The sequence below is a fragment of the Rhamphochromis longiceps genome, linkage group LG5 (genome assembly GCF_057381845.1).
Source record: "Rhamphochromis longiceps isolate RC_006_pf linkage group LG5, R_longiceps_female_GT1.1, whole genome shotgun sequence".
Taxonomy (NCBI): Eukaryota; Metazoa; Chordata; class Actinopteri; order Cichliformes; family Cichlidae; genus Rhamphochromis; species Rhamphochromis longiceps.
The window spans coordinates 24829363-24856497 of record NC_140561.1 but is presented as its reverse complement, the minus strand read 5'-3'; the positions used below and the strand labels follow the sequence as shown (position 1 = coordinate 24856497).

The 27135-nt window shown below is 39.7% G+C and overlaps 2 protein-coding genes across 2 annotated transcripts; both read right to left on the bottom strand.

The window, feature by feature from the left end:
* Window positions 1-7222: 7222 nt before the first annotated feature.
* On the bottom strand, window positions 7223-16702 carry LOC146670088 (taste receptor type 1 member 3-like). Its single transcript, XM_085406796.1, has 8 exons — window positions 12598-16702; window positions 12191-12491; window positions 11559-11915; window positions 11044-11460; window positions 10751-10954; window positions 10520-10640; window positions 9494-9864; window positions 7223-9097 (listed from the first exon to the last, which is right to left on the bottom strand). The coding sequence occupies exons 1-8, from the start codon at window positions 12798-12800 to the stop codon at window positions 8495-8497; spliced, it is 2577 nt and encodes an 858-aa protein (XP_085262922.1). The 5' UTR covers window positions 12801-16702; the 3' UTR covers window positions 7223-8494.
* A 334-nt stretch (window positions 16703-17036) lies between these two features.
* Window positions 17037-23973, bottom strand: LOC146670087 (taste receptor type 1 member 3-like). Its single transcript, XM_085407960.1, has 8 exons — window positions 23771-23973; window positions 23368-23668; window positions 22890-23246; window positions 22367-22792; window positions 20558-20761; window positions 20327-20447; window positions 18891-19261; window positions 17037-18012 (listed from the first exon to the last, which is right to left on the bottom strand). The coding sequence occupies exons 1-8, from the start codon at window positions 23971-23973 to the stop codon at window positions 17410-17412; spliced, it is 2586 nt and encodes an 861-aa protein (XP_085264086.1). The 3' UTR covers window positions 17037-17409.
* Window positions 23974-27135: the final 3162 nt, after the last annotated feature.

Below are 27135 nucleotides of genomic sequence, written 5' to 3'. Positions count from 1 at the left end.
TGTGACACGCCATTTTCTCTCCAGCTTACGAGTCATCTGCTTTAGGGTACGTGTTTGAGAATTATACCACGGAGTCCGGTACTTCTGATTTGAGACCTTAGTTTTCACTGGAGCTACAGTATCCAGAGTCGTACGTAGTGAGGAGGTAAAATTATTAACAAGATAATCGACCTCTGTTGGGGTAGCGTTCAGATAGCTGCTCTGCTCTATGTTGGTACAGGGCATTGAAGATGATAACAGTGGGTGGATTATATTCTTAAACTTAGTTACAGCGCTTTCAGAAAGACATCTACTTTGATAAAGTCTACTCTCCACTGCTGTGTAAGCAATTATTGTAAAAGTAAATGTTATCAGGAAATGATCAGACAGGAGAGGGTTTTCAGGAAACACTGTTAAATGTTCAGTTTCTATGCCATATGTTAAAACAAGGTCTATAGTGTGATTAAAGGGGTGGGTGGGTTCTTTTACATTTTGAGAGAAACCAATTGAGTCTAATAACAGATTAAATGCCATGTTGAGGCTGTCATTTTTAGCATCTACATGGATGTTAAAATCACCCACAATAATTATTTTATCTGAGCTCAGAACTAAATCAGATAAAAAGTCTGAGAAATCAGACAGAAACTCTGTGTAAGGCCCAGGTGGACGATAGATGATAACAAGTAAGACTGGTTTCTGAGTTTTACAGCTGGGGTGGACAATGTTAAGCATCAGGCTTTCAAATGAATTAAAAGTCTGTCTTGGTCTTCCGTTAATTAATAGGCTGGTGTGAAAAATTGCTGCCACACCGCCCCCTCGCCCTGTGCTTCGAGGTTTCTGGTAGTTAGAATGACTCGGGGGTGTTGATTCATTTAAACTAACATAATCATCCTGCTGCAACCAGGTTTCTGTAAGGCAGAGTAAATCGATTTGTTGATCAATTATTAAGTCATGTACTAACAGAGACTTGGAGGAGAGAGACCTAATATTTAATAATCCACATTTCACTGTTTTACTCTTTGGTTCGGATGTGGATACTGTATTGTTCTTTCTTTGTGATTTTTTATGTTTAAGTTGTTTGTTGCTGGTTTTTAGTTTGTTTTTTGTCTTTTTGGGAGCTGACACAGTCTCTATGGAGATGGGTTTTTGGGGGGGTAGCAGGAGGAGAGAAGCTGCAGAGAGGCGTGTAAGACTGCAACTCTGCTTCCTGGTCCCAACTCTGGATAGTCATATTTTGGGGGGTTTAATAAATTTGTCCATATTTTTAGAAATGAGAGCTTCTCCATCCAAAGTGGGATGGATGCCGTCTCTCCTAACAAGACCAGGTTTCCTCCAGAAGGTTTGCCAATTATCTATGAAGCCCACATCGTTTCTGGGACACCACTCAGACAGCCAGCAATTTAAGATAACATGCGGCTAAACATGTCACTCCTGGTCTGATTGGGCAGGGGACCAGAGAAAAAAATGATGAGTGTAGTGATTCCTGGTTTGGTCACTGAGTTTTGAGTTGCTTTGGACTCCTGTTAAGAGTTTTCTATTCTCTCTGTTGTTCTAGTATTTTTGATTATTCTTTGGTTAAGTTTTTTATTCCTGTTTAGATTTCATAATCATTCTGATACCCTAGGGTTCTTGTGGTATTTGAGTTCGAGTAGTATTTATGAAGTTTAGGATTCATGTTTTGATTTGTTCATTAATCTAAAAGTCAGGTTGATTTCTCGCTCTCTTTTATTCAGATTAGTTACATTTTATTTATATAGCACAAAATCACAAGATAATACTATCCAGAGTAAGAATATGGTTAGTCAGGCGAAGTACAATAACCTTGGTTTTATCTGAATTTTATCAAGATCTTAATGTTTAACTAATTGATGTGAGTCATCTGGCTTCATGGATAGATAAAGCTGGGTATCATTTGCATAGCAATGAAAATGTTTGCAATGCCTTCTAATAATACTGCCTAAGGGAAGCATCTATAATCTAAATAGAACTGGTCCTAGCATGGAACCCTGTAGAACTCCACAATCAATCTTAATGTGTGAAGAAGACTCTCCATTTACATAAACAAATTGGAGAGAGTTAGATAGATATCATTCAAACCAGTGAAACACAGTACCTTTAACCATGGCATGTTCTAATCTCTGTAAAAAAATATATAGCTTAAATACAGCTATATAATACAGCTTAAAGGCCTGTGGTACGTAACCCATTACCATAGATAGATTCATTTCATTTAGGATTGAAGCATTAATTAATGTTAGGACTTCTTTGAGGAGTCTGATAGGAATGGCGTTTTAAAGACACGTTGATGGTTTGGAGGAAGTGATTGGTAAAGTGGACTCAGAAGTACAACATGGATACAAACGAATAGTCAGCTCAATCATCAGAATCAGAATCAGAATCAGAATACTTTATTGATCCCTGGGGGAAATTATTTTTTGTTACAGTGCTCCATTTTAAACCAACATTAAGACAAGACAGACAATACGCTAACTAAGAATAGTACAATATATACATATATATACATACATACATACATACATAAGTCACTTATAAATAAATATTTGGAAAAGAAACATGTGTAGTTGTAGCAGCAAACAGTGTGTTAAGTGGATGCGTTGTACAGGGAGATGGCCACAGGCAGGAATGATTTCCTGTGTCGTTCAGTGGTGCTTTTCGGTAATCTCAGTCTCTCACTGAACGAGCTCCTGTGACTGACCAACATGTCATGGAGTGGGTGGGAGGTGTTATCCAACATTGTCTTTATCTTGGACAGCATCCGCCTCTCCGACACCACCTTGAGGGAGTCCAGCTCCATCCCCACAACATTGCTGGCCTTACGGATCAGTTTATTAAGTCTGTTGGCATCTGCGACCCTCAGCCTGCTCCCCCAGCATGCAACAGCATAGAGGATTGCACTGGCCACCACAGACTCATAGAAAATCCTCAGCATTTTCTGGCAGATGTTGAAGGACCTCAGTCGCCTCAAAAAATAGAGACGACTCTGGCCCTTCCTGTAAAGTGCTGTGGTGTTTTTAGCCCAGTCCAGTTTATTGTCAATGTGTACTCCAAGGTATTTATAGTCCTCCACAATGTCAACACTGACCCCCTGGATTGAAACAGGGGTCAAGTGTTTCCTGGTCTTCCTGAAGTCCACGATCAGTTCCTTGGTCTTTGCCACGTTGAGCTGCAGATGATTCTGCTCACACCACGTGACAAAGGAGTCGACCACAGCCCGGTACTCTGTCTCATCATCCCTGCTGATGCATCCAACCACCGCAGAGTCATCAGAAAACTTCTGAAGATGGCAGGTCTCTGTGCAGTGGCTGAAGTCTGTGGTGTAGAGGGTGAAGAGGAAGGGGGAGAGGACAGACCTCTGACTGTTTGTTAGCCTAGCTACAGTGCTGGGGTTGAGAAATCTGGGGTTGTTCTTTTACTTCAAGGTTTTTGTTGTTGAGCTTTAGTATTGTTGTATTATGGAAGCTCTCGTCGTCACGGAGGTCTGGATTCCTGTTTAGTTTTCATGATATTTTCTCTGTCTTAAGCGTTACTTCGAGTCTTTGAATTCCTGTTCAGTATTTATGAAGTTTTAATGCCTTTGAAAAAGACTTATTGTTCTTGTGTTTGGTTTAGATTCTTTGGTCTGTATTCAGCTTCAGGTTAGCTTTTGAGCTTGTTTTTTGCAAAGGTGTATTTTCCTCAGTGTTTCACTGCCAATTCTTTCAGCAGTCACTTCTTTCACCCTTATCTCTGTCTTTACATTTAAGACTTGTTATACCCATGTTTTGTTTTTTGTCTTTGGGATCTTTTGTTTTATTTTTGACAATTGGTTGCTTTTTGGTTGAGTTTTGCTTCCATTCAGTTTCCTCTATTTCTGCACTTGTGTCCCATTCAACCAGCTGTCCTTTATCCCTAATCAGCCTTCTGTGTGTACATACTTCAGTCATCCTTGTGTCTATTGTTTGTCTGCATCATGAGTCCTCTGAGCTCCTTTGCATGTGTTTCCTGATTACGCTTTGCTTTTGGATGATAGTTTTGTTGTTTTATGTTTAGTTTAGGTCTTCAATCAGCCACAATAATGGGTCACTTTTTGTTTAGTATTCTGCCTGCAGTATTCCACATTTGATTCCTCCCCTGTAAAATCCACACACTAACCATGCTGAACCTGTACAGTAAATTGCTGTGTCTGTTTGCTGAGATGATATGAAACCAAAACCTTGTTATCTGTTAACCCATAAGAAGTATCAACAGCCTGACAATGATCATATTGATAACAATATTAATGGTAATCATTTTAATGCACACTTTAAAGCACTGGTACAATGCTTTGAATAAAACATACATTAATGAATTTTACAAACACACAGTCAAACATACAGTCATCCATTTGCTCATACGTAACTCATATTACATTATATGTAAACTATAACCTGAAATATTGGGTGAAATATTAACAAATAGCTAATCTTTAAAAATTAGCTTTCAGCAGCTGTTTAAAACAAAACACAGATTCAGTCAACCTGAGAGACTGAAGAAGATTTCCTGAGTTTCAGTGCAACAACCTAAAAAGAGTGGTCCCTTTTGAATTTAACCTCCTAAGACCCGAACTCTTCCAAGGCATGCATTTTTAATTTCTCTTTGATATTTGGGCTGATTGGGACCTGATGAATGTAAAAACAAAGAATTACCAGATTTTTTTTTTTTAACCTAATTTTTGTTTCTAAGAAGAATGAGAGCCACATATGAGGATATTCATTTAAAATGTTGATAGAACAGTAGCAGTATAATGTCCTCGTAAGTGGATATCAGGCCCTTGTAGAGCAAAATTTAGTATTTTGGTCTAAATAACCCAAAATGTGGTGCCCACATATTTGGACGCCAGGACCTAGGAGGTTAAAGTAAGAATGTGGAACAGTTAAAAGACCCCCATTAAATGACTGGAGAAGCGGATTCAGGTGTGATATGTAAACAAGGGCTTGGCCATGTATAGGTTTAAAGTAATTGATGAATTAACACAATCTTTAAATGAATTTCGCTAGTTTTTGTGCATTCTGGTTCAGCTGAAGATAAGTTACAGAAGACAGAGAGATATGTGTGAAAAGCGAGTTACAATAATTGAGATGAGACAAAGTTCTACATTTATAGAATTTTTAGGACATTACATCTAAAAATTCTTTGTCTCAAAGAAAATTTGAGTCAAAAGGAAATTACTAAAAATAATGAAGCATTCGCTGAGGTAAGAGACTTTTGAGGTTTGTTAGACTTACCTGAAAAGTACAGCTGTGAATTGTCAGCAATGCAAGGAGATGACTTTAAAGCTGTTTAGTAGATAACTCAGCAGATAACATATATATGGGAAACGTATATACATTATATACATTTGTATTAAGATCTATGTTTATCCATTTTAACTTTTATGTTTTGTATTCACCTCACTGATGGTTTTGAATGTTTATTTGCATGTAATGTTGCTCATGCACAAAAGCAAATTTAGATATTTCCTCCCAAGATATTTGCATAAAACTACAGCAGGCATGCAAGTAAGCTCTTTTTAAATATTAATTTAAACACATTTTAGATCAGCTTTTTTGTTCATATTTGCATATTTTGGATTCATATTTTCAAACAATATGAATATTTTCATGTTCATATAAATATGAAAATCTTTTTGGGGAAATCTTTAGTAACAGGAGTTTGAAAAACATGTAGCCATTTAAAAAAAATCTATATGTATCGCTTAAATATCTTATAACTACTTACAACTACTGTATGAAAGGGTTGAAAAGAGAAAATTGATATTTGGTGTGCCTGATTAAATGCATTAAAAACACAGACATATTTCCAGTTGTTAAGCTGATATCTATACCAATAAAAACTTTCTGGCCACCCGATATGCCTCCTTTAATTTCCATGTAAAGCCAGTGTGAATTCAAATGAAACTAAAATGAGGTGATAGGGTGATTACTGTTCTGCTTACTGTTTATTTGAATTATTAAAATCATGACAAGCAGTAAGGCGTTGAGTTAAAAATGAAAAAGCAGCAACAACAACAAAAATAAATTTGTTGAATTGATACATTCTTTAATTCTTTCTTTTAACTTAACTGGCTGCAGGTTCTTAAATGTTCTTAAATGTTAAGCTGGAGTGTCGGAGTCATATTACTTCAAGGACTCATACAGCCCAATTTGATCTCAAGTGGGTCAGATCATTAAAGCCATTTCATAATGAACTGTCAGTCTTCCTGTCTCTCCACTCTCTGCTCTCTCTTTCTCTTCTCGGTTTGTGTGCATGAGGGCGTGTGAGTGCATAATTCTGATTCTGCTTCAGCATTTCAAAGGCGGAGTCTCATTCTGGTTCCTGTTTGTTTCCCCTGCCTGTGGCACCTGGAAGCAGTCAATTACCCCCCCCCCCCCCCCCCCACACACACACACACACACAATTCATGCTACAATTATTGGTAAATTTGTGTGCTAAGTACATTTAGTCAAAAATAGCCTTCAGGTTTTATTGTACAAGGCATGTCAAAAACTTTGGACTCCTGTTTTAATGTATTTAGAATCCATATACAATTCAAGTACAGTAGTGTACAATACATTCTAGTACTAAAAGAGTTATACAGCAGTAATTTGCAATACAATATTTATAATAATGGATTGCATTTATATGGCGCTCTTCGGGACCCTCAAAGCGCTTTACAATGCCACTATTCATTCACTCTCACACACTGGTGGAGGCAGCTACAGGTGTAGCCACAGCTGCCCTGGGGCAGACTGACAGAAGCGAGGCTGCCATCGGCCCCTCTGGCCATCGACACAACGACCGAGACTGTCTGAGCCGGGGCTCGAACCGGCAACCTTCCGATTACAAGACAAACACCCAACTCTTAAGCCACGATCTCCCAGATTTACCAGATAAAAGGTCAAACCCAAAATTAGTCAGTGACACAATAATAAAATTGAAATAATTTAATGTTTATTATTCTGAAGCAAAACTGTCTGCATGACGTGATCACTGAGAGTGAGATTATTCTAAAGCAAAATGCCATTAAATCTCTAATAGTAGGTTTCTAAACTACAACCAATAATGTTAGAGTAAAAATTTCACACTACATTGTTTAATTACAGCATTACTTTAATTCAGTAAATACTTTTGTCACCAACATCAACACAAACAAAATATGAACCTGAAAAATAATAATTTCTTAGACGAATAATCTATTATAGATTGCATGTTACTAAATAAAGTTGAGGGAGAGAGGGGAAGACATGCAGCAAAGGGGAGGTTGAATTCAAACCTGGGCCGGCAGCCACTCGGCATATGGTTGCCTTCTCATCCCACTGAGCTAAACTGGCACCTGCAATCAGTGTTGGGAAGGTTACTTTTAAAATGTATTCCATTACAGAATACAGAATACATGCCCTAAAATGTATTCTGTAACGTATTCTGTTACGTTACTCAATGACAGTAACGTATTCTGAATACTTTGGATTACTTAATATATTATCATGCTTTTTACAACAACGTGAATGTACTATTGCTGTGTGATTTATTACTATTACTGAAGGTCCGCGACTCCGAACTGTAGTAAAGGGACCTCTGACTAATACGGCGGCTCGTAGCCGAAAAATAGCTTTACTTTGTTGTGTGGGTCAACTTTTCTGGCGAGAGACAGAGAGAGGCGTTGAAAGGCTGCTCCAACGGAACTTATTGTTTTCGGAGGAAAACACAAACACGGTGTACAGTCGAGTCTTAATAGCTTACTTACAACTGGGCTCGTCAGGCACTCTTCTTGGCTGCAGTGGTTATTATTATATTTACATGCTTCCAGCTCCCGTTTTTCCTCGATGACAACTCGTACCTTTCCACTCCCCTTTTTCTCCCTCCTCGCGCTCACAGACCCATAACGTGTATGGCAGTCCATTCTCCCTGCAACACGGACTACACTGCCCACGATGCTACATTCTTTAGAGCTATGCTTGTAGCATTCTGCCTGTTAGCTTAGCACAACAACAACAACGAAAAGGCGCTCTCTCACCCAGGAAACACACAGTCGCAGAGAGAGAGAGAGCGTCGCCCTGTAACCATGGCAACCGTAATGCTGCCGCCTGGAACAACAGAACGTAGCTGTCAAACAAAACCCAAACAGTCCTGACCCGCGACAAAATGAAACAGGAAAGTACCGCAGTGTAATCCATTTATTTCAACAAAGTAACTGTATTCTGAATACCACCTTTTTAAACGGTAACTGTAACGGAATACAGTTACTCATATTTTGTATTTTAAATACGTAACGGCGGTACATGTATTCCGTTACTCCCCAACACTGCCTGCAATATATTCATTCTACACTATTTGGTGTATAATTTACATAATTGTGGCGTGATTGAGAAACAATGATTATTATATCATTATTATATCTAATCTAGTGTATTTTGTAGAGTACAGTCTCATGGTATACATTACACAACTATTGCTGTCCTTTTTTCACATTCTTTCATTTACTTTATGAACAGTTTGTTTATTGTCCTTCCTGTGCTTTTGGCTGTGGCTCCTCTTCTGTTTGAGTTGGTGGGACGCCCTCTAAGAAGGTACAGAAGTACTTTGGTGTGTTTAAGTCAGGTTTCCTTAACAGCAAGTAGCATTTTGGAAAGTAGTAGGCTGCCAGCAGTCCAAAGTTGCTTGCTAGGCTGAAATAAACATGGACAATTGACCTGTTCTTGTTATTATCTCTGTTGTTGTCTACGTAGATAGGAATAAAGATCACCCAAATGACACAGTAGATCAGGGTGGAAAAGGTGATGTCCCTGGCTAGATTATACTGATGAAGAGGCTTCACTGCCATGAAGGTGCACATGAACGATGCAAGGGCCATTGCATAATTGAAACCTTGCATTAAGGCAAATACAATCAAAGGTGAAACAGGACACGAGAGGAATGATTCTACAAAGTCTATTGTCATATTTGCCACATATCCAGACAACGAAGGTCCTTCTTGAACAAACCAGCCACAGAGACCAGCCTGCACAGCGCAGCAGATCAGCACAAACAGCCAGCTCACAGGGCCTCTTAACAAATGCAGATGAGAGGCAGCCATCTCTGGGAACTCTGTCACATAGAGTATCTGTTTGAAAAGAAAGGTTGGGTTCTAAGCATGCGTAAGATCTTATGGAAAGGCCTAAAATAATGTAATAAAGTTAGACATATTTAACCAACAAATGAGATTCTTATAGATCAATAGTTCATTCATGTCAGCTGTTTGCTTCAAAGTTGAATACTGCTGCAATTAAGGTACAAAATTAAAAGTACAATAGAAACTGTCTCTAATTACACACGATGTCTCTAATTGGATGTGCCATAAGCAATAATCAAAATATTTTTTAAAACAAACTTAAAAAAGGCGGGAAAGCTGAGAGAAGAATTAAAGCACTGCATGCTTTCTATCTGCTTTTTCTGTAACTGATTCTGAAGTTTCTGCACAATGCCATCGTGGGGCAGTGTTTCACCATTCTTAACTCACCTGTAGTGAGATGGACAGGATAACGGAGAGGGTGACAGTTTGGAAAATGGAAGTGAAGGGCAGCTGAAGACGGCAGACCACATCCCCTGGCTCCCCCAGGAAGAGCAGCAGACTAAGATTGGCTCCCATCAGGCCGAGCACAGCCACAAAACTCAAGGGTCCCCCTGAGGCCTTTACCAGGGGGGTTCCTCGGTGCATCAGGAACACGATACCCACTGACCCCTGACATACCAAAAGCACGGTACCAACCAGCATCATTATCACAGCATCCTGACTGCCCCAGGTAAAAAACTTAAAGATGGGGTCAGTGCAGTTCGTGCTGCGATGCTGGGACCACTGGCGGTAAGGACAGTTAGTACACTGGGTGTCGTCTATGACCGAGAAAGCACAAAAAATTTGGTTCCATTAAAAACGAAAAATCAACCAACCAAACAAACAACATACACACACCATTTAGGGATCCTGTCACACATCAGTGACATGTTATGGATTATGCTGATTTGCAGATAAAGACAAGAAAATGATACAACTTTCTCATTTGTGTTTTTAATCTAGTATTACAGGTCATTGATTTAGCTAAATACTGCAAAGAAGATGCATTAATTGCCTGAATACAGTGAGTCTTGAAGGTCTCCTTTCAGCACAAAAAAGGTTCAAATATAATGTCTGCACATCTACTGAATACTATTTTAACTCTGTGATTATCACAGATTAAAACTAGTTGCCGCATTTTAATTGTGAATTTTTACAGGTGCAACAGGTAGATTTTGTATTTATTAGGACAGTGAAAGGCTCTTTATGTTTACCTGTTTTTATTCTATTTTAAATGAATCTGTTGACATTTATATGCTTAGATATGAGCAAGAATCTTGAATTTTGAAATGAAAATGAATTTAATCCATTCTGGAATAAGGCTGTCACATAGCAACATATTAAAGAAGCGTACCGTTGTGGATTCTAGATGCACTGAATATCTTGACAAGGAAGCAAATAAGCAACATCAGATATCTGAGACTACCACATTACCCTTATTTGCCTGGTAGGTGCCTGCCAAACAGTCAATACAGTCAAAACAGCAGGAGTAGACGCCTTTGACTCTGTGGACCTGGCCTTTGCCACACATTGCTGAACAGGTGGAGTCGGGAACCTGCAAAGTTTGTGGTAAAAAAGAAAATCCAAGATCTCAAACTGGATCGTGACCTGGATATTAAAGTTTTTACATAAGTTGTACATATTTTTCTGAGTTACAAAAATTACCTGATTAGTGTCCCACTGAAAGAGGGACTTATTGAAGAACAGCTTTTGTTCAGTAAATTCTCCCACATTTCTAAAGTCCACTTGAGATGAGTTTGTCCAGATCCACTGAATCACACCATATCCTATGTTCGGGTCACCATATTGGTCAAACTCTATATGTGTGCCATTTATGTTAACAGAAGTGTTCCTTAAAGCCTCAGACAGCTGTAAAAAATGTAATTTAACTCATTTTGTTATTGTTGATAAGCTTGATTTTAAATACAACGGTCTATAAATTAGAAAAAATAAATCACCTTCCAGGGATAGATTTTTCTTCCAGATCCCCACTTACAGGCAGTTGAATTGCATTCTAGCAGGTTATGCAGTGCCTGTGCTACACTGTAAACAGCAGCATACACACTGAAACTTAATGTCTGCACTGCAGGTGCTTCCACTATGCTAATGTTGTCTAGTGACAAATTCCAGCATTGTGGGCAGCGATAGTTTGGATTCTCAGGATTTGTGGCTGGAGTGGATGTCTTTGCCCGCTCTTCACTGAGTTTCTTGAAGAGCTCCATTGCATAATTGGTGAACAGGCCGAGGGTGTCTGTTTTGTCAACAAATCCAATGACTGTGCCAACTGTTTCAATGTTGGGCAGGGAAGTCACTTGAGCATCGATGGCCCAGCTTGTGGTGCCGATCCATACAGCTGTTAAATTACTCCTGATAACCTGGAAAAAATTAAACGATTGACTGGTACTGAACAAACTCCATGCACTAATAGAAATTAATACAGTTCTTAGCTGCTTTAATTCTCTGTTTCACCAACCTCTCTAAAAAAGATTTCACTTTGCTCTGGAAGAGAAAACACCACTACCACTCCAACATTGGTTATTTGGATATTGTTTATGATGGTTTTGATTGTTGGTTCGGGGTCAGTGTACACTGGAATCAGGCCCTGATAGGCCACACAGACAGATGTTTTTTCTACCAATTTGGTGAACATCTGCACACCTCGTCGCCCATATGCCTCATCACTGCCCACAATTGCCACCCAGTTCCAGCCAAATTCCTGTATTAGCTGTATCATGACATCCACTTGCCATTTGTCACTGGCCACCGTACGAAAGAATGACGGGTAGAGAAGTTTATCACTGAACCTGTCACTGGTGGCCCCATAGCTAATCTGGTGTGAAAATTAAAAACAGAAAATCAGAGATAACTCTAATCACTATTGACATGTAAGACCTAATATATCATTTTCAAGGTAAAAACAAAACAAAAAAACAATTATCTAAAGATCAGGCAATAAAAGAACAAGTTAATTTTTCTGTGATATAACCTGGCACAAATCCTTTGATCGACTTGTAAGAGTTACTTTTACATTTGAAACATTTATTGTCAGATCTTTGCATTAATAGAAACTATGCTGCAAATCTTAAGATGTATGTGTATTCAAACCTGTGGCATCAAAAAGAATCCCAGGAGTTTTCCAATGACTGACACCATTTCTGAGCCAAGAGGACCAATCACTGCAACTGTACTGGTCTCATAGTCGGTGTAATTACACTGCACAGGTAGTTCTTGGTCGGATTTTTCATTGAGGAAAGACAGAGTAGGGTTTATAATAATTAAAGATTTTGTGCAAGTGTCATAGATTTCATAACCTAACTTGATGCCTGGGAGGAGAGTCTGATTTCCGTTGATTTCATCCACTGTGTATTTCATGGCTATAGCAAGTCCCAGTCCAAACTTATTTACACTGTTTACCCACAAGCAGAAAACAGTAAATATTGTGGTAAGTCAGGGTTAGCATACACGATTAGAGTCTCATGTTATTATTAAGGGTTGTTCACAACCATCCTTACCTTTCACATCTTATCTGGTTGGGCTCTGTTATGTCACTGAGGCTGCTGGTGACATCGTTAATGGGAAAGAGCCCTCCGAGCATAATGTCCCCAGACAAACTGAAGAGGCTGGTAGAAATGTTGCTGACCCATTCAGGCAAACTCTCACTGCAGCTCAGTGTAAAGAAACAGCACAAAACCAGCAGAGCGAAACATGAAGCCATGACACTGATAAGCAAGCGAATGAAGCCACAGCAATGACAGCAGCGTATTTTTATGTCAGTGCATCATGTAGGTGGTTTTATGCAAATTCACCTGTGTTCTCACACAGACATATTTAAAACCTCTATGGTTTTCTGAGAAAAAAGATTCACTTTGCACTTTTGTGTGTTTGTGTGTATGTCTGCAGTGTTCATCTTTCCGGAGTATTTTCATAGAATTTGTTTGTGGTTTGAAATTTGTTTGTCTTTGGAATAATTATCTATCATGAGTATCATGATTCCTGGTTTGGATCTTTGAGTTTTGAGTTGCTTTGGACTTTTAGGGCTCCCATTAAGAGATTTCTATTCTCTCTGCTGTTCTAGTGTTTTTTAATTTTTGCTTTTTTTTTTTTTTAGATTTCATAATCATTCTGGTATTCTAGAGTTCTTGTGGTATTTGAGTTTGGGTAGTATTTATTAAATTTAGGATTCTTATTTGAATTTCTTTAATATTCTAAAAGTGAGACTTATTTCTTGTGCTATTGCTGAACTCTGTTTTTATTTCAAGGTTTTCTGTTACACTTTTTTACTGTTGTATTGTGTGAGTTCTGGTTTTTATGGATCTCTTGATGCATGCTCAATCATCCGGGGAAGTACATCTCCAAAAGTTTGATTCTGTTCATCTGGACGTGGCGTTTTCAGTGGGAGAAACGTTTCGTCACTCATCCAACTGACTTCTTCAGTCTCAGCTGACTGCAGGTTTCCCCAATCTTATAAACAGTACATTTGCATAATGACTGAAACCAGCCCACTGAAGGAACAATGGGCATCATAATTATGCAAATTCTCATGTGTATTTCCCACAGTGTTTGACTGTCTCTTCTTTCCTCTTTCAGTGTTTATGTCTTCCTTACCTCCGTCTTCGTTTTCATGTAAGACTTCTTACAGTCATATTTCCTGTTTTACTTTAATGGTAGGTAGTTGGTAGGTGGTTGCTTTTATGTTGAGTTTACCTTCCTTTCAGTTTCCTCTTAGTCTGCACCTGTGGTTCATTCTCCCAGCTATCCTGTATCCTTAATCGGTCTTGTTTGTGTACATACTGCAGTCATCCTTGTGTCCAATGCCATGTTGTCTGTTATGCTCCCCTTTTATTTGAAAAGGTCTGGGACTTTTTGTTAAGTATTCTGCCTGCAGTGTTCTGAATTTTGGTTATCCCCTCTTCAATCCACATACAAACAATGACACTTAAACAATCTCACACATTAAATTCCATTATGCCTCCTTGCTAAGACGCTATTAAACCAAAACCTTGTATCTTGAGTGTTTTTGATTAACTTTTCAGTTTTTTCAACCCCTGAAAACGTGACTATCCAGAGCTGGGTCTAGTAAGCACATTGTTTTGAAATATCATGTCATATATTTCCCTCACTGTTGGCTTGGTATGTTTATTTGCATGCAATGTTGCTCATCCACAAGGCAAATTAAATATTTCCTCCCAAGATATTTGCATAAACCTTCAGCAGACTTACAAACTAAGCTCCTTTTAAATGTCCATTTAAACACATTTTAAATCAGCTTTGAAGTTTTTTTTCTTTTTTGCCTTCTTTTACTATTACAGGAAATCTTTGGTAACAGGGGTTTGAAAAAACACAAGCCATTGTTTTTTATCATAAGGTATCTCATAGAAAACTTATAACTACTTACAAGTACGAAATTAAAAGGTGTAAATCAGAAAAGCAATATTTGATAATTAAACGCATTGAACACCACAGCCATAATTTTAGTTGTTAAGCTGATATCTATTACAACATCATTCAAGAATTCAAATTACACTATGGGCCTACAGAAAGATGGGCATTGCGTGACTACCAAAACTAGCAATTAGGACATGGAATGTTATCTCTCTTGTGGGGAAGGAGGCCTGGTTAGTGCTTAAGGTTGAGAGTTACCGGCTAGATATAGTCGGGCTCACCTCAAAGCACAGCTTAGGCACTGGAATCAGAGGGTTTGTTCCCAGCACCTTTGGGTCAGGGAACGTGCCCTGTCTGTCATCTGCGCTTATGCACTGAACAACGTTCAGAGTACCCAGCCTTCTTGGAGTCCATTGGGTGGTTGAGGGTGCTCTGGGAACACCTGGCAGAGGCCCTGGTCTGAGAGATCTTCAACTCACACCTCCGGCAGAGCTTCAAGAGCATTCCAAGGGAGACTGGGAACACTGAGGCTTTCTTGGTTGACACGCCTCTACAATGTTGTGTAGAGATGGTGGACTGAAGCATGTGTTCTAACTGCCATGGATAAGCAGTCACATGATATCACACATTGAAGGGATTACAAAATGTAGTATAATACACAAATATATGTTTCTAATAAATATATTGAGAATATTAATATAGATAATGACAATTAGTTTTCCTTGGTCAGTGATACAGATGGAAGCTTGAGTGTGAGAAGTGTTTAGGCTAAGTTAGAGCTGGGCGATATGAGATTTTTTCATATCACGATATGTTTTTTTCATTTCAGGCGATAACGATATCTATCACGATATAAGCCAAATAACTATATTTGTAAGATTTAAATGTGCCGTTGCTCACAAGTAAAATGTGAAATAATCAGCAGCTTGTTTTGATTTAAATATTTATTTCTCATAATAAGTTCAACAGGGTAGATGTACTTAAGGAACATGAGACTTTTTCAGATAAATAAAGGCAAATATTGCAAACTACACAAAAGGCAGCCGCTAAAGCGTTTAAGTTTCAAAATAGAACAAACGAAACAGACTAAATTGTCAATTCCACTTAGAAACAAAATATTAATTCTAAAAATAAATCTTAGTTTGTTTTACAGAAGAACAGACAAAACTGACTAACTTTTGTCAATATCAAATAAACTGAGAACTAAAAGGAAATTCTCAATCTCTCCTTGTTGTATAGCTGAGCTTTTCAAACAGTTTTAACAGTTACTTTAGTCTGACAAAAGCCGAATGACGAATTAGCGCTTCCAGTCAGAGACTGAGGCTACGTCCACACGTACACGGGTATTTTTGAAAACGGAGATTTTCCGTTTTCGTTTTAAAAAATAATCCCGTCCACACATAAAGGCAGAAATGAAGGAAAACGCTGCTATGAACATGCCAAAGCAGCAGGTGGCGCTAGATTCCTAACCGTGCAGAAATGTTGGCCAATCAGAAGTCTAGAAGCCTCGGTGGGAAAAAGTAAACAAAGCTGGGGCATAGAAGCAGAACCGAGTCGTATGTGTGGAGGGACAGTAACTGTGTGTATATGTAAGCATTTAAACACTGCAGAGAGTAGAATTAACAGTATTGTAGAAATTCATTTCACCGAAACAATAACGTGGCGCAGTGTGACGCATGCACCAGTTTATTGTATTTCCAGACTTGCTTTCGGCACAATTTACAGTGCGCGCTACTCTGTTTTTTGTCAGACTTGAAATAGCCGAAATACCTTCACACTACAGAACTTCTATGGCTCTTCCGTTCGACAATCTCTCCGGCATTGGAACCATCATCTGTTTTCTCTTCGGTCACGCTCGGTTGATTTTTCTAGTCGGCACACTCATTTCCTCTTTTACGCGCTGGCTCCATTACCTGCTGGCTGCTTCCCAAACAAACACACGTGCAGCTTGGCACTTGTGCTGTACGTAACAAGTCACACGACGTGACGCTGCGGCTGTGATTGGTTCGGCTCTGGGCTACTTAATTTGGATTGGCTGACCTTTTTTTTTTTTTTTTTTTTTTTTTTTTTTTAATAGGACAAGAGCGGCGAGGTCTATCGCGATAGCTTAATTTCTCTATCAAGTAAAAGTTATATCGCGATACATATCGTTATCGTTCTATCGCCCAGCTCTAGGCTAAGTACAACTCAGCATTGCAAATCATGTGGATATATGTTTGAAAATTATGGCCTCAAAGCTTTTCTTGCCTGTGGCACCTGGAAGCGGTTGGATTATATTATTATATTATTTATGAAGTTCACACCACAAGTATTAATGCAAAAAAGAAAAAAAAGACGGAACCAGTTTCACAACAATAAATTTACAATCTGTCTTTACCAGAGAAAAGATTAAACCCAAACTTAGTCAGTGTATCAAGATTTTGATAATTTAATGTGTATTACTCTGAGGCAGAATTGTGTACATAACAATTTTACTTTTAGATAACTTGAGAGTATTTTTAAAGAGAAAAGCAATTATTATATTTTTAAATGATAAACATTGTAGGTTAAAAATCCAGTGTTAGAGATAAAAAACTGTCACAGTACAGTATGTCTAATTGCTTCATTATTTTCATCCAGTTCATGAAACTGCAGTAACACAAACAAAAGAAATATAGAAAAAAAATTCTTGAATAAAATAGTTTACAGGTACAAATCTATTTTAAACTCTTTTGCAGACTACACATTATTATATAAATGCAATGCACTTTCTGTGTTATTTGCTATATGTATTACGTGATTGTAGAGTAATTCAGAAACAACTATTTTTATAATATTATCTAGTTTCTTTTGTGGTGTACTGAACTATGCTGCAAATTACTCAATCATTCCTATCCTCATAGAAAGCAAAAGCTATGGAATTTTGAGATTCTTTGATTTTCTTAATAAGAAGCTCAGTTGTTTTATTGTCCTTCCTGTGCTTTTGGCTGTTGCTCTTCTTGAGTTTGAGTTGGTGGGACGCCCTCTAAGAAGGTACAGAAGTACTTTGCTGTGTTTAATTCAGGTTTCTTTAACAAGAAGTAACATTTTGGAAAGTAGTAGGCTGCCAGCAGTCCAAAGTTGCTTGCTAGGCTGAAATAAACATGGACAATTGACCGGATCTTGTTATTATCACTGTTGTTGCCTACGTAGATTGGAATAAAGATCACCCAAATGACACAGTAGATCAGGGTGGAAAAGGTGATGTCTCTGGCTAAGTTATACTGATGAAGAGGCTCCACTGCTATGAAGGTGCATATGAATGATGCAAGGGCCATTGCACCATTGAAAACTTGCATTAAAGCAAATCCAGTCAAAGATGAAACAGGACACGAGAGGAAGAATTCTACAAAGTCTATTGTCATATTTGCCACATATTCAGACAATGAAGGTCCTTCTTGAACAAACCAGCCACAGAGACCAGCCTGCACAGCGCAGCAGATCAGCACAAACAGCCAGCTCACAGGGCCTCTTAACAAATGCAGGTGAGAGGCAGCCATCTCTGGGAACTCTGTCACGCAAATTATCTGTTAAAAAAAGAAGAAGTTATCATCCTGATTATATCTTTATTTTTTATTTTTCTTATATTACATTATGTGTTTTGTCCAAAAGCGCTTGTGCTTTTATGCGCTTTCACTAAAAACAACTTCTGAATTTTTTTGAGAAATCTAAAGTAGATTACACTTGTATGCCTCCACAAACCTGTCAAGTTACAGTTTACGCTGAAAATAAGGTAAAAATTCTAAAATGTGGAAACACTGCAATGAAGATGAAGCTGAGCATCAAGCCAAATGGTTACAACTGCCTCATAGATATTAGACAGAAAAATGTTTTTGCAAAATACTGAGCCGTAGCAGTTAAATTGACCTTTGACCTTTTATATGTAAAATGCCACCTTTTTACAATTTATGATCGTTTTTTGCTGTTGGTGTATTATTTGTAAAGTTCTTACTGAAATCCCTTTTCTTGACACCACACACTGATCATGACTGATGTTTTTACTATGTTTTACACAATTTTGTGGGGTTTTATTTAAACTGCATGTATTAAATTGAAAATGTAGATTTTCTTTTATTGATGGGAGTATATACATATTAATAGCTCTTGAACGGTTTTGTTTCTGTGTCATGCTATATATCTGGTCTGTCTTGCAAAAGTAAACGTTCCTTGAAAACTGGCCAATAAATACATGTGATATCTCTAATTTGTGTAAGTATGTGTCAGTAGCAATTATCAAATTAAAGTTAGAAACAAAAATTATTGAAGACTGGAAAGCTTAGGGAAGACAGAAAAATTAACACACTGCATACCTTCTATCTGTATTTTATCGAGCATGTTCTTTAACTGATTCTGCCATTTCTGCACACTGCCATTGTGGGGCAGTATTTCACCAGTATTAACTCACCTGTAGTGAGATGGACAGGATAACGGAGAGGGTGACAGTCTGGAAAATGGAAGTGAAGGGCAGCTGAAGACGGCAGACCACATCCCTGGGCTCCCCCAGGAAGAGCAGCAGACTGACACATGCTCCCATCAGGCCGAGCACAGCCACAAAACTCAAGGGTCCCCCCGAGGCCTTTACCAGGGGGGTTCCTCGGTGCATCAGGAACATGACACCCACCGACCCCTGACATATCAGCAGCAGCACACCAACCAGCATCATTATCACAGCATCCTCGCTGTCCCAGGTGAAAAACTTAAAGATGGGGTCAGTGCAGTTCGTGCTGCGATGCTGGGACCACTGACCGTTGGGACATTTAGTACACTGGGTGTCGTCTATGATTGGGAAAGCACAAAAATATGGCTAAATTAAAAAGCAAAATAAAACATCACAACAGTACACACACGCACCATTTAGAGATCCTATCTTGCACAGGCTACATGTGTGACTTACTTCATTTTTATGCCTTCTTACACAGAAAGAGATAAGAAAATCATTCCCCTGATTTGAAGAGGAGAAATGTATTGCCCTAATTAACAAAACCTAATGATTTGGAAAGGGACACATCTGTCTATATAAGGTTCCATAGTTGCAGTGTATGTGAGAGCAACAACCATGCCTAAAACACTTCACTGATCAGGCCTGAAGGGTAGACTCGCAAGAGAGAAGCCACTCCACAAGAATAAGCACATAGCAGCCTGCCTGGAGTTTCTCAAAAAGGTACTTGAAGGACTCTCAGACCACGAGAAACAAAATTCTCTGGTCTGATAAAACAAAGATTGAACTGTTTGACATTAATTCCAAGTGTCATGTCTGGAGGCAACCAGTGCTCTGGACCTCTGATTCATCAGGTTCAAGTTCATCTTCCAAAAGAACAACAACCTTAAGCACACAGGCATCATAACAAAGGAGTGGGTTCGGGACCGCTCTGAATATCCTTAATTGGCCTAGCCAAAGCCCACACTTGAATCCAATTGAATATTTCTGGAGAGGTCTGAAAATGGCTGTGCAATTACACTCTCCATCAAACTCGATGGAGTTTCAGAGGTTCTGCAAGGAAGAATGGGAGAAACTGCCCAAAACCAGGAATGCCAAGAATGTAGCATCATAGTCAAAAAGACTAGAGGCTGTAATTGCTACCAAAGGTGCTTTAATAAAGTATTGAGAAAAGGCTGTGAACACTTATTTACAGTTTATATGTTTTATTTTTAGAAAAACTTATATTTATTTTGTAGAATTAAGACATAGAATTTTTTTCACTTTGCCAACATGAAGTATTATGTGTGAACTCTTGAGGTGAAAATGAATTTAATCCATTCTGGAATAAGGCTGTCACATAACACTGTGGATTCTTACTGGTTGCTCTGTATGAGCATGAATCTCATCTGAGACAACATCACCTTCATTTGCCTGGTAGGTGCCTGCCAAACAGTCGATGCAGTCAAAACAGCAGGAATAGAAACCCTTGACTCTGAGGACCTGGCCTCTGTCACATTTTGCTGAACAGGTGGACACAGGAATCTGTGAAGGTTGCGGTACAAAATTTAAGATCTTAAAATAGATCATGAACTGGACATGAAAGCTTTTACATGCTAGAAGTTGTGAAGATTTTTCTGAGTTACAAGCGTTACCTGTTTAGTGTGCCACTGAAAGAGGGACTTGTTGAGGAACAGCTTTTGTTCAGTATATTCTCCCACATTTCTAAAGTCCACTTGAGATGAGTTTGTCCAGATCCACTGAATCATATTGTATCCTATGTTCGGATTGCCATCATTGTCAAAGTCTAGACGTGTGCCATTTATGTTAACAGAAGTGTTCTTTAAAACCTGCAAGAGCTGCAAAATGCAATTATTGTTGCTACTGATAAGCTCGATTCCAAACTTTGTATAGTGTCTCATATATCTGTGAAGGTTCTCAGTCATCCAGGTCATCGTAGTCAAAGGAGCTTGCAAAGAAAAGCGTCTGGACTTCTTTAAGTTGCTTGAAGACGTTTCACCTCTCATCCGAGAAGCTTCTTCAGTTCTAAGGTCAAATGGTGGAGAGTCCCAGATATAAACCTAGTGGGAGTGACCCCCACAGAGGGACAAAAGGACCCCCTGATGATCCTCTAATCACCTGAGCCAAGGTGTGAAATTGGGTGTGGGACCCAATCAGCCAGAGTTTCGGGTGTGTTCATTGTGAAACCTGGCCCCACCTTGTCATGCGAATTCCTGAGGTCAGATGGCCCAGGATGTGAGTGGGCGTTAAGGTGTCTGGGAAGGGATCTCAAAACTGGATTATAGATGGCAGAGAGTTGGTGTCGTAAACCCCCGCCTCTGTTCAAAGATGGTCGCTCACAGTGGACATAGATGGCTTCTTTCACTCCTCTTTCAAACCATCTATCCTCTCTGTCCAAAATGTGAACATTGGCATCCTCGAAAGAGTGTCCTTTATCCTTAAGATGCAGATGGACTGCTGAGTCTTGTCCTGTGGAGGTGCTCTTCTGTGTTGTGCCATGCGCTTGTGAAGTGGCTGTTTGGTCTCTCCAATGTAGAGGTCTGGGCATTCCTCACTGCACTGTACAGCATACACCACGTTGTTAAGTTTGTGTTTTGGCGTTTTGTCTTTCGGGTGAACCAGTTTCTGTCTGAGTGTGTTGCTGGGTCTGAAATACACTGGGATGTCATGCTTGGAGAAAACTCTCCTGAGTTTTTCTGATACATAGGGGATGACAATGTTGTTGCGTCTGTCCTTCTTATCCTCCTTCGCTGGTGGATAAGAAGGACACCAGCGAAGTCCTTCTTATCCGCTCAGGTGACACTGAGCGAAGGAGGCTCAGTGTCACCTGAGCCTCCTTCGCTGGCTCAGGTGACACCAGCGAAGGAGGATAAGAAGGACAGACGCAACAACATTGTCATCCCCTATGTATCAGAAAAACTCAGGAGAGTTTTCTCCAAGCATGACATCCCAGTGTATTTCAGACCCAGCAACACACTCAGACAGAAACTGGTTCACCCGAAAGACATCCCCGACCATCTTTGAACAGAGGCGGGGGTTTACGACACCAACTCTCTGCCATCTATAATCCAGTTTTGAGATCCCTTCCCAGACGCCTTAACGCCCACTCACATCCTGGGCCATCTGACCTCAGGAATTCGCATGACAAGGTGGGGCCAGGTTTCACAATGAACACACCCGAAACTCTGGCTGATTGGGTCCCACACCCAATTTCACACCTTGGCTCAGGTGATTAGAGGATCATCAGGGGGTCCTTTTGTCCCTCTGTGGGGGTCACTCCCACTAGGTTTATATCTGGGACTCTCCACCATTTGACCTTAGAACTGAAGAAGCTTCTCGGATGAGAGGTGAAACGTCTTCAAGCAACTTAAAGAAGTCCAGACGCTTTTCTTTGCAAGCTCCTTTGACAGTGTCTCATATAGTAGAAAAATAAAAGAAATCACCTTCCAGGGATAGATTTTGCTTCCAGATCCCCACTTACAGGCAGTTGAATTGCACTCCAGCAGGTTATGCAGTGCCTGTGCTACACTGTAAACAGCAGCATACACACTGAAAGCTGATTTCTGGACTGCAGGTGCTTCCACTATGCTAATGTTGTCTAGTGACAAATTCCAGCATTGTGGGCAGCGATTGTTTGGATTGTTTTGACTGTCAGGATTTGTGGTTGGAGTGGATGTCTTTGTCCGCTCTTCACTGAGTTTCTTGAAAAGCTCCATTGCATAATCTTTGAACAGGCCTAGGGTGTCTGTTTTGTCAACAAATCCAATGATTGTGCCAACTGTTTCAATGTTGGGCAGAGAAGTCACTCGAGTATGTATTGCCCAACTTGTGCTGCCGATCCACACAGCTGTTAAATTACTCCTGATAACCTGGAATAAATTGCATTGGTTGACTGGTACTGAACAAACTGTCCATTAGCAGAAAATAATACATTTGTGAATCACTTTAAATCTCTGTTTCACTAACCTCTCTAAAAAAGTATTCAGCTTTCTCTGCGAGAGAAAACACCACTACCACTCTGACATTGGTCGTTTGGATATCATTTATGATGGTTTCTATCGCTGGTTCGGGGTCAGTGTACACTGGAATCAGGCCCTGATAGGCCACACAGATAGATGTGTTTACTGTCATTTTAGTGAACATCTGCACACCTCGTTGCCCGTACTCCTCGTCGCTGCCCACAATTGCAACCCAGTTCCAGCCAAACTCCTGTATTAGCTTTATCATGACATCCACTTGCCATTTATCACTTGGCACAGTACGAAAGAATGACGGGTAGAGAAGTTTATCACTGAACATGTCGCTGGTGGCCCCATAGCTAATCTGGTGTGAAAATTAAAAACAGAAACGATTTACTTTTACATTTAAAATATTTTTGCAAGTCTCAAATTTGTAAATCAAGAGAAAAAAATCTGATAACTACAAAATGTATGTGTATTCAAACCTGTGGTAGCATAAAAAATCCCAGGAGTTTTCCAATAACTGACACCATTTCTGATTCAAAAGGACCAATAACTGCAACTATACTGGGCTCATGGTCAGTGTAATTACACCGCACAGGTAGTTCTTGGCTGGATTTTTCAGTTAGGAGAGACAGAGTAGGGTTTATAATTACTGAAGATTGTCTGCAGGTGTCATAGATTTCATAACCTAACTTGATGCCAGGGAGGAGAGTCTGATTTCCGTTGATTTCATCCACTGCGTATTTCATTGATATAGCAAGTCCCAGTACAACATTATTTGCACTGTTCAGCAGCAAGCAGAAAACAGTAGAAGTCATTGTAAGTCAGGGTTAGTTATTTTGAATCTCATGTTGTTAAGAAAGCGTTGTTCATAACCATCCTTACCTTTCACATCTTATCTGGTTGGGCTCTGTTATGTCACTGAGGCTGCTGGTGACATCATTAATGGGAAAGAGCCCTCCGAGCATAATGTCCCCAGACAAACTGAAGAGGTTGGTCGAAATGTTGCTGACCCATTCAGGCAAACTCTCACTGCAGCTCAGTGTAAAGAAACAGCACAAAACCAGCAGAGTGAGACATGAAGCCATGACGCCAATAAGAGGGAGACTGAAGCCACAGCAATAAGAGCAGAGTGCTTATGTCAGTGTTTCGGAAATTATTGTTTTATACAAATTCACCTGGAAGTCCTCATCATGCCTTCCCTCACTTGCCCAACCAAACCTGACACATTAGCAAAAGCAAATGCAAATCATACACATAACAAATCAAATTTGAATACAAGTGAACCTTTTGACATGATTAATCTATTTTTTCCAATCATACCAAAACGATTTTTTAATTTGAAATATCGTGGGAGCAAGAAATGATGCAGTCTCCTATACCTTAATGTTTTTCACATGGTTAGGATAATGTATTTATAACATTTTGCTCGAGCAACGACTCGCTTTGCACAATGTGTAGAGATATGTTTGCTTATGCTGTTCCAGTGGTGTTATCTAACCAGGGTAATTTCCTGAAATTTGTTGATATTTGTTTGTGGTGTGAAATTTGTTTCTCTTTTGTCTAACTATATCTCATAAGTGTCATGATTCGTGGTTTCTCGTGTTTGAGTTGTGTTGGAGTATGTGGGTTCTCATTATGTGTTTTCTGTTTATTCTCCCTTTTATTCTACTAAATTGAGGACAGATGATACTGTGGTGGAGTTTGGTCTACGGCTCTTCTGCAGAGGAAGAGTGGTGCAGAGGAAGGGTGGTGCAATAGGTTCAAAAGCTCAAGAGTGGAAATCCCTGTAAATAAAAGATCACTTGCCTGCAATGCTGTCTGTGTGTCTTGGTGGGGTCCCAGAACTGGTATGTTTCACAGTTGGGCAGAAATCCAGCCAAGGAATGTTGGAGACATAGCCTGACTTATTGCTGGTGCATATGGTGGTGAAAGTTGTAGCACTGTCAGCAAGAGCAGGCGGCAATATGGCAAGTGCAACTGGAGAAGCTGTAGTACCAGGCTGAGCGCCTGAGGCAGGTTATGTAGAGACTGGTTCCTCACTGGTGCCTCTGCTACACTCTCCGTGACTGATGCTGAGGCTGGACTGGATGGGGGTGGAGACCATCCTCAGGCCATCATAGAGTTCAAAGTGAAAGCAAAGGAATGCCACAGCACATTCAGGAGTGGGCAGTGTTGCTACAGGGGGAAGGCCCAGATGGTGGCACTGAGCCTGCTGCCAGTGTTGCGAGGGCGCTTTGCCGAAGTCTCCAAGGTAAGTGAAATTCAATACATCCTGGACCCGAGACCAAAGCTACACACATTGGGGAGTTTATCAAGGGATAATATGCTCTATTGCTCTATACATAGATAATTTACTATATTTCTTTATTGTTGTCTTTTTTTGTCCTTAACCCTGTCCTCCCAGGTCTTTCTCATTACATCCAGTGGACCTCTGATTGATGGACAAATAGCAAGTCAGAAGATCAAAGGTTTTCAAACACTCTTCAATCATATAATAAATGACAGCAAAATAAGAATCAACAGCCATGGCCACAACCCATACACTCAGTTCTGCTGCTCAACCCACAAAAGCATTTTCCTTGTGGCAGCAGTTAAGTAGAAATAAACAGGCTTTCCAAGAGTATAACATTTATTGGCACAGATCATTGTTACAACAAAAAAATAATCAAACAAATGTACTTTTTGTGCCAAGTTTATATGAAACCATACCGTAGTGGTTCACAGCCAAGAATGAAAGATGGGGATGAAAATTAGCACCTCCAAGTCTGAGGCCATGGTTCTCAGCCAGAAAAGGGTGGAGTGCTCACTCCAGGTCACGGACAAGTTGCTAAGTTACTGATATTGTTACACTACTGATATTATTACTCCTGCTCTGCCTGCAGCCCCTAATTCTTCAAATGAAGATTGTGAAAAAAAAACATAAACATAAAGGTAAAAAACACTAACATAAAGGTAAATAGTGAAGGAGGAGCCAAGATGCTAATTTTCAAATGTTTATTTCATGCTAGCGTTGAAATCATGGTTCAGACTGAGGCAATAATTTCAGGGAGAGCCAAGGCCAACATAACAAACAAAACATTCCTGATATGAAAATAAAAGAAATTGACCTAACTCCAAAGAAAACAATAAAAAAAAAGAAAAAAACTATACAACCTATAACCATAACCTACCTAACAACCAGTATTGGGGAGTAACGGAATACATGTACCGCCGTTACGTATTTAAAATACAAAATATGAGTAACTGTATTCCGTTACAGTTACCGTTTAAAAAGGTGGTATTTAGAATACAGTTACTTTGTTGAAATAAATGGATTACACTGCGGTACTTTCCTGTTTCATTTTGTCGCGGGTCAGGACTGTTTGGGTTTTGTTTGACAGCTACGTTCTGTTGTTCCAGGCGGCAGCGTTACGGTTGCCATGGTTACAGGGCGACGCTCTCTCTCTCTCTGCGACTGTGTGTTTCCTGGGTGAGAGAGCGCCTTTTCGTTGTTGTTGTTGTTGTTGTTGTGCTAAGCTAACAGGCAGAATGCTACCAGCATAGCTCTAAAGAATGTAGCATCATGGGCAGTGTAGTCCGTGTTGCAGGGAGAATGGACTGCCATACACGTTATGGGTCTGTGAGCGCGAGAAGGGAGAAAAAGGGGAGTGGAAAGGTACGAGTTGTCATCGAGGAAAAACGGGAGCTGGAAGCATGTAAATATAATAATAACCACTGCAGCCAAGAAGAGTGCCTGACGAGCCCAGTTGTAAGTAAGCTATTAAGACTCGACTGTACACCGTGTTCGTGTTTTCCTCCGAAAACAATAAGTTCCGTTGGAGCAGCCTTTCAACGCCTCTCTCTGTCTCTCGCCAGAAAAGTTGACCCACACAACAAAGTAAAGCTATTTTTCGGCTACGAGCCGACAGGGACCCCGCCGTATTAGTCAGAGGTCCCTTTACTACAGTTCGGAGTCGCGGACCTTCAGTAATAGTAATAAATCACACAGCAATAGTACATTCACGTTGTTGTAAAAAGCATGATAATCTATTAAGTAATCCAAAGTATTCAGAATACGTTACTGTCATTGAGTAACGTAACGGAATACGTTACAGAATACATTTTAGGGCATGTATTCTGTATTCTGTAATGGAATACATTTTAAAAGTAACCTTCCCAACACTGCTAACAACACATAAACAGGAGAAAACAGGGTGTCAAAATAAAAGGCAGCTCTCCCCTACAGGCAGTCTGAAAATGAAAACATA

Bases quoted from the DNA above. Each gene is read 5' to 3' on its own strand.
- LOC146670088 (XM_085406796.1), bottom strand. From the start codon at position 12,800: ATGGCTTCATGTTTCGCTCTGCTGGTTTTGTGCTGTTTCTTTACACTG. The intron at 12,492-12,597 runs GTAAGGATGGTT...GTGGGTAAACAG, and splicing joins AACCAGATAAGATGTGAAAG to TGTAAATAAGTTTGGACTGG. The intron at 9,098-9,493 runs GTGAGTTAAGAA...CTTTTCAAACAG, and splicing joins TCCTGTCCATCTCACTACAG to ATACTCTATGTGACAGAGTT.
- LOC146670087 (XM_085407960.1), bottom strand. From the start codon at position 23,973: ATGGCTTCATGTCTCACTCTGCTGGTTTTGTGCTGTTTCTTTACACTG. The intron at 20,448-20,557 runs GTAACGCTTGTA...CAACCTTCACAG, and splicing joins TTCAGTGGCACACTAAACAG to ATTCCTGTGTCCACCTGTTC. The intron at 18,013-18,890 runs GTGAGTTAATAC...TTTTTTTAACAG, and splicing joins TCCTGTCCATCTCACTACAG to ATAATTTGCGTGACAGAGTT.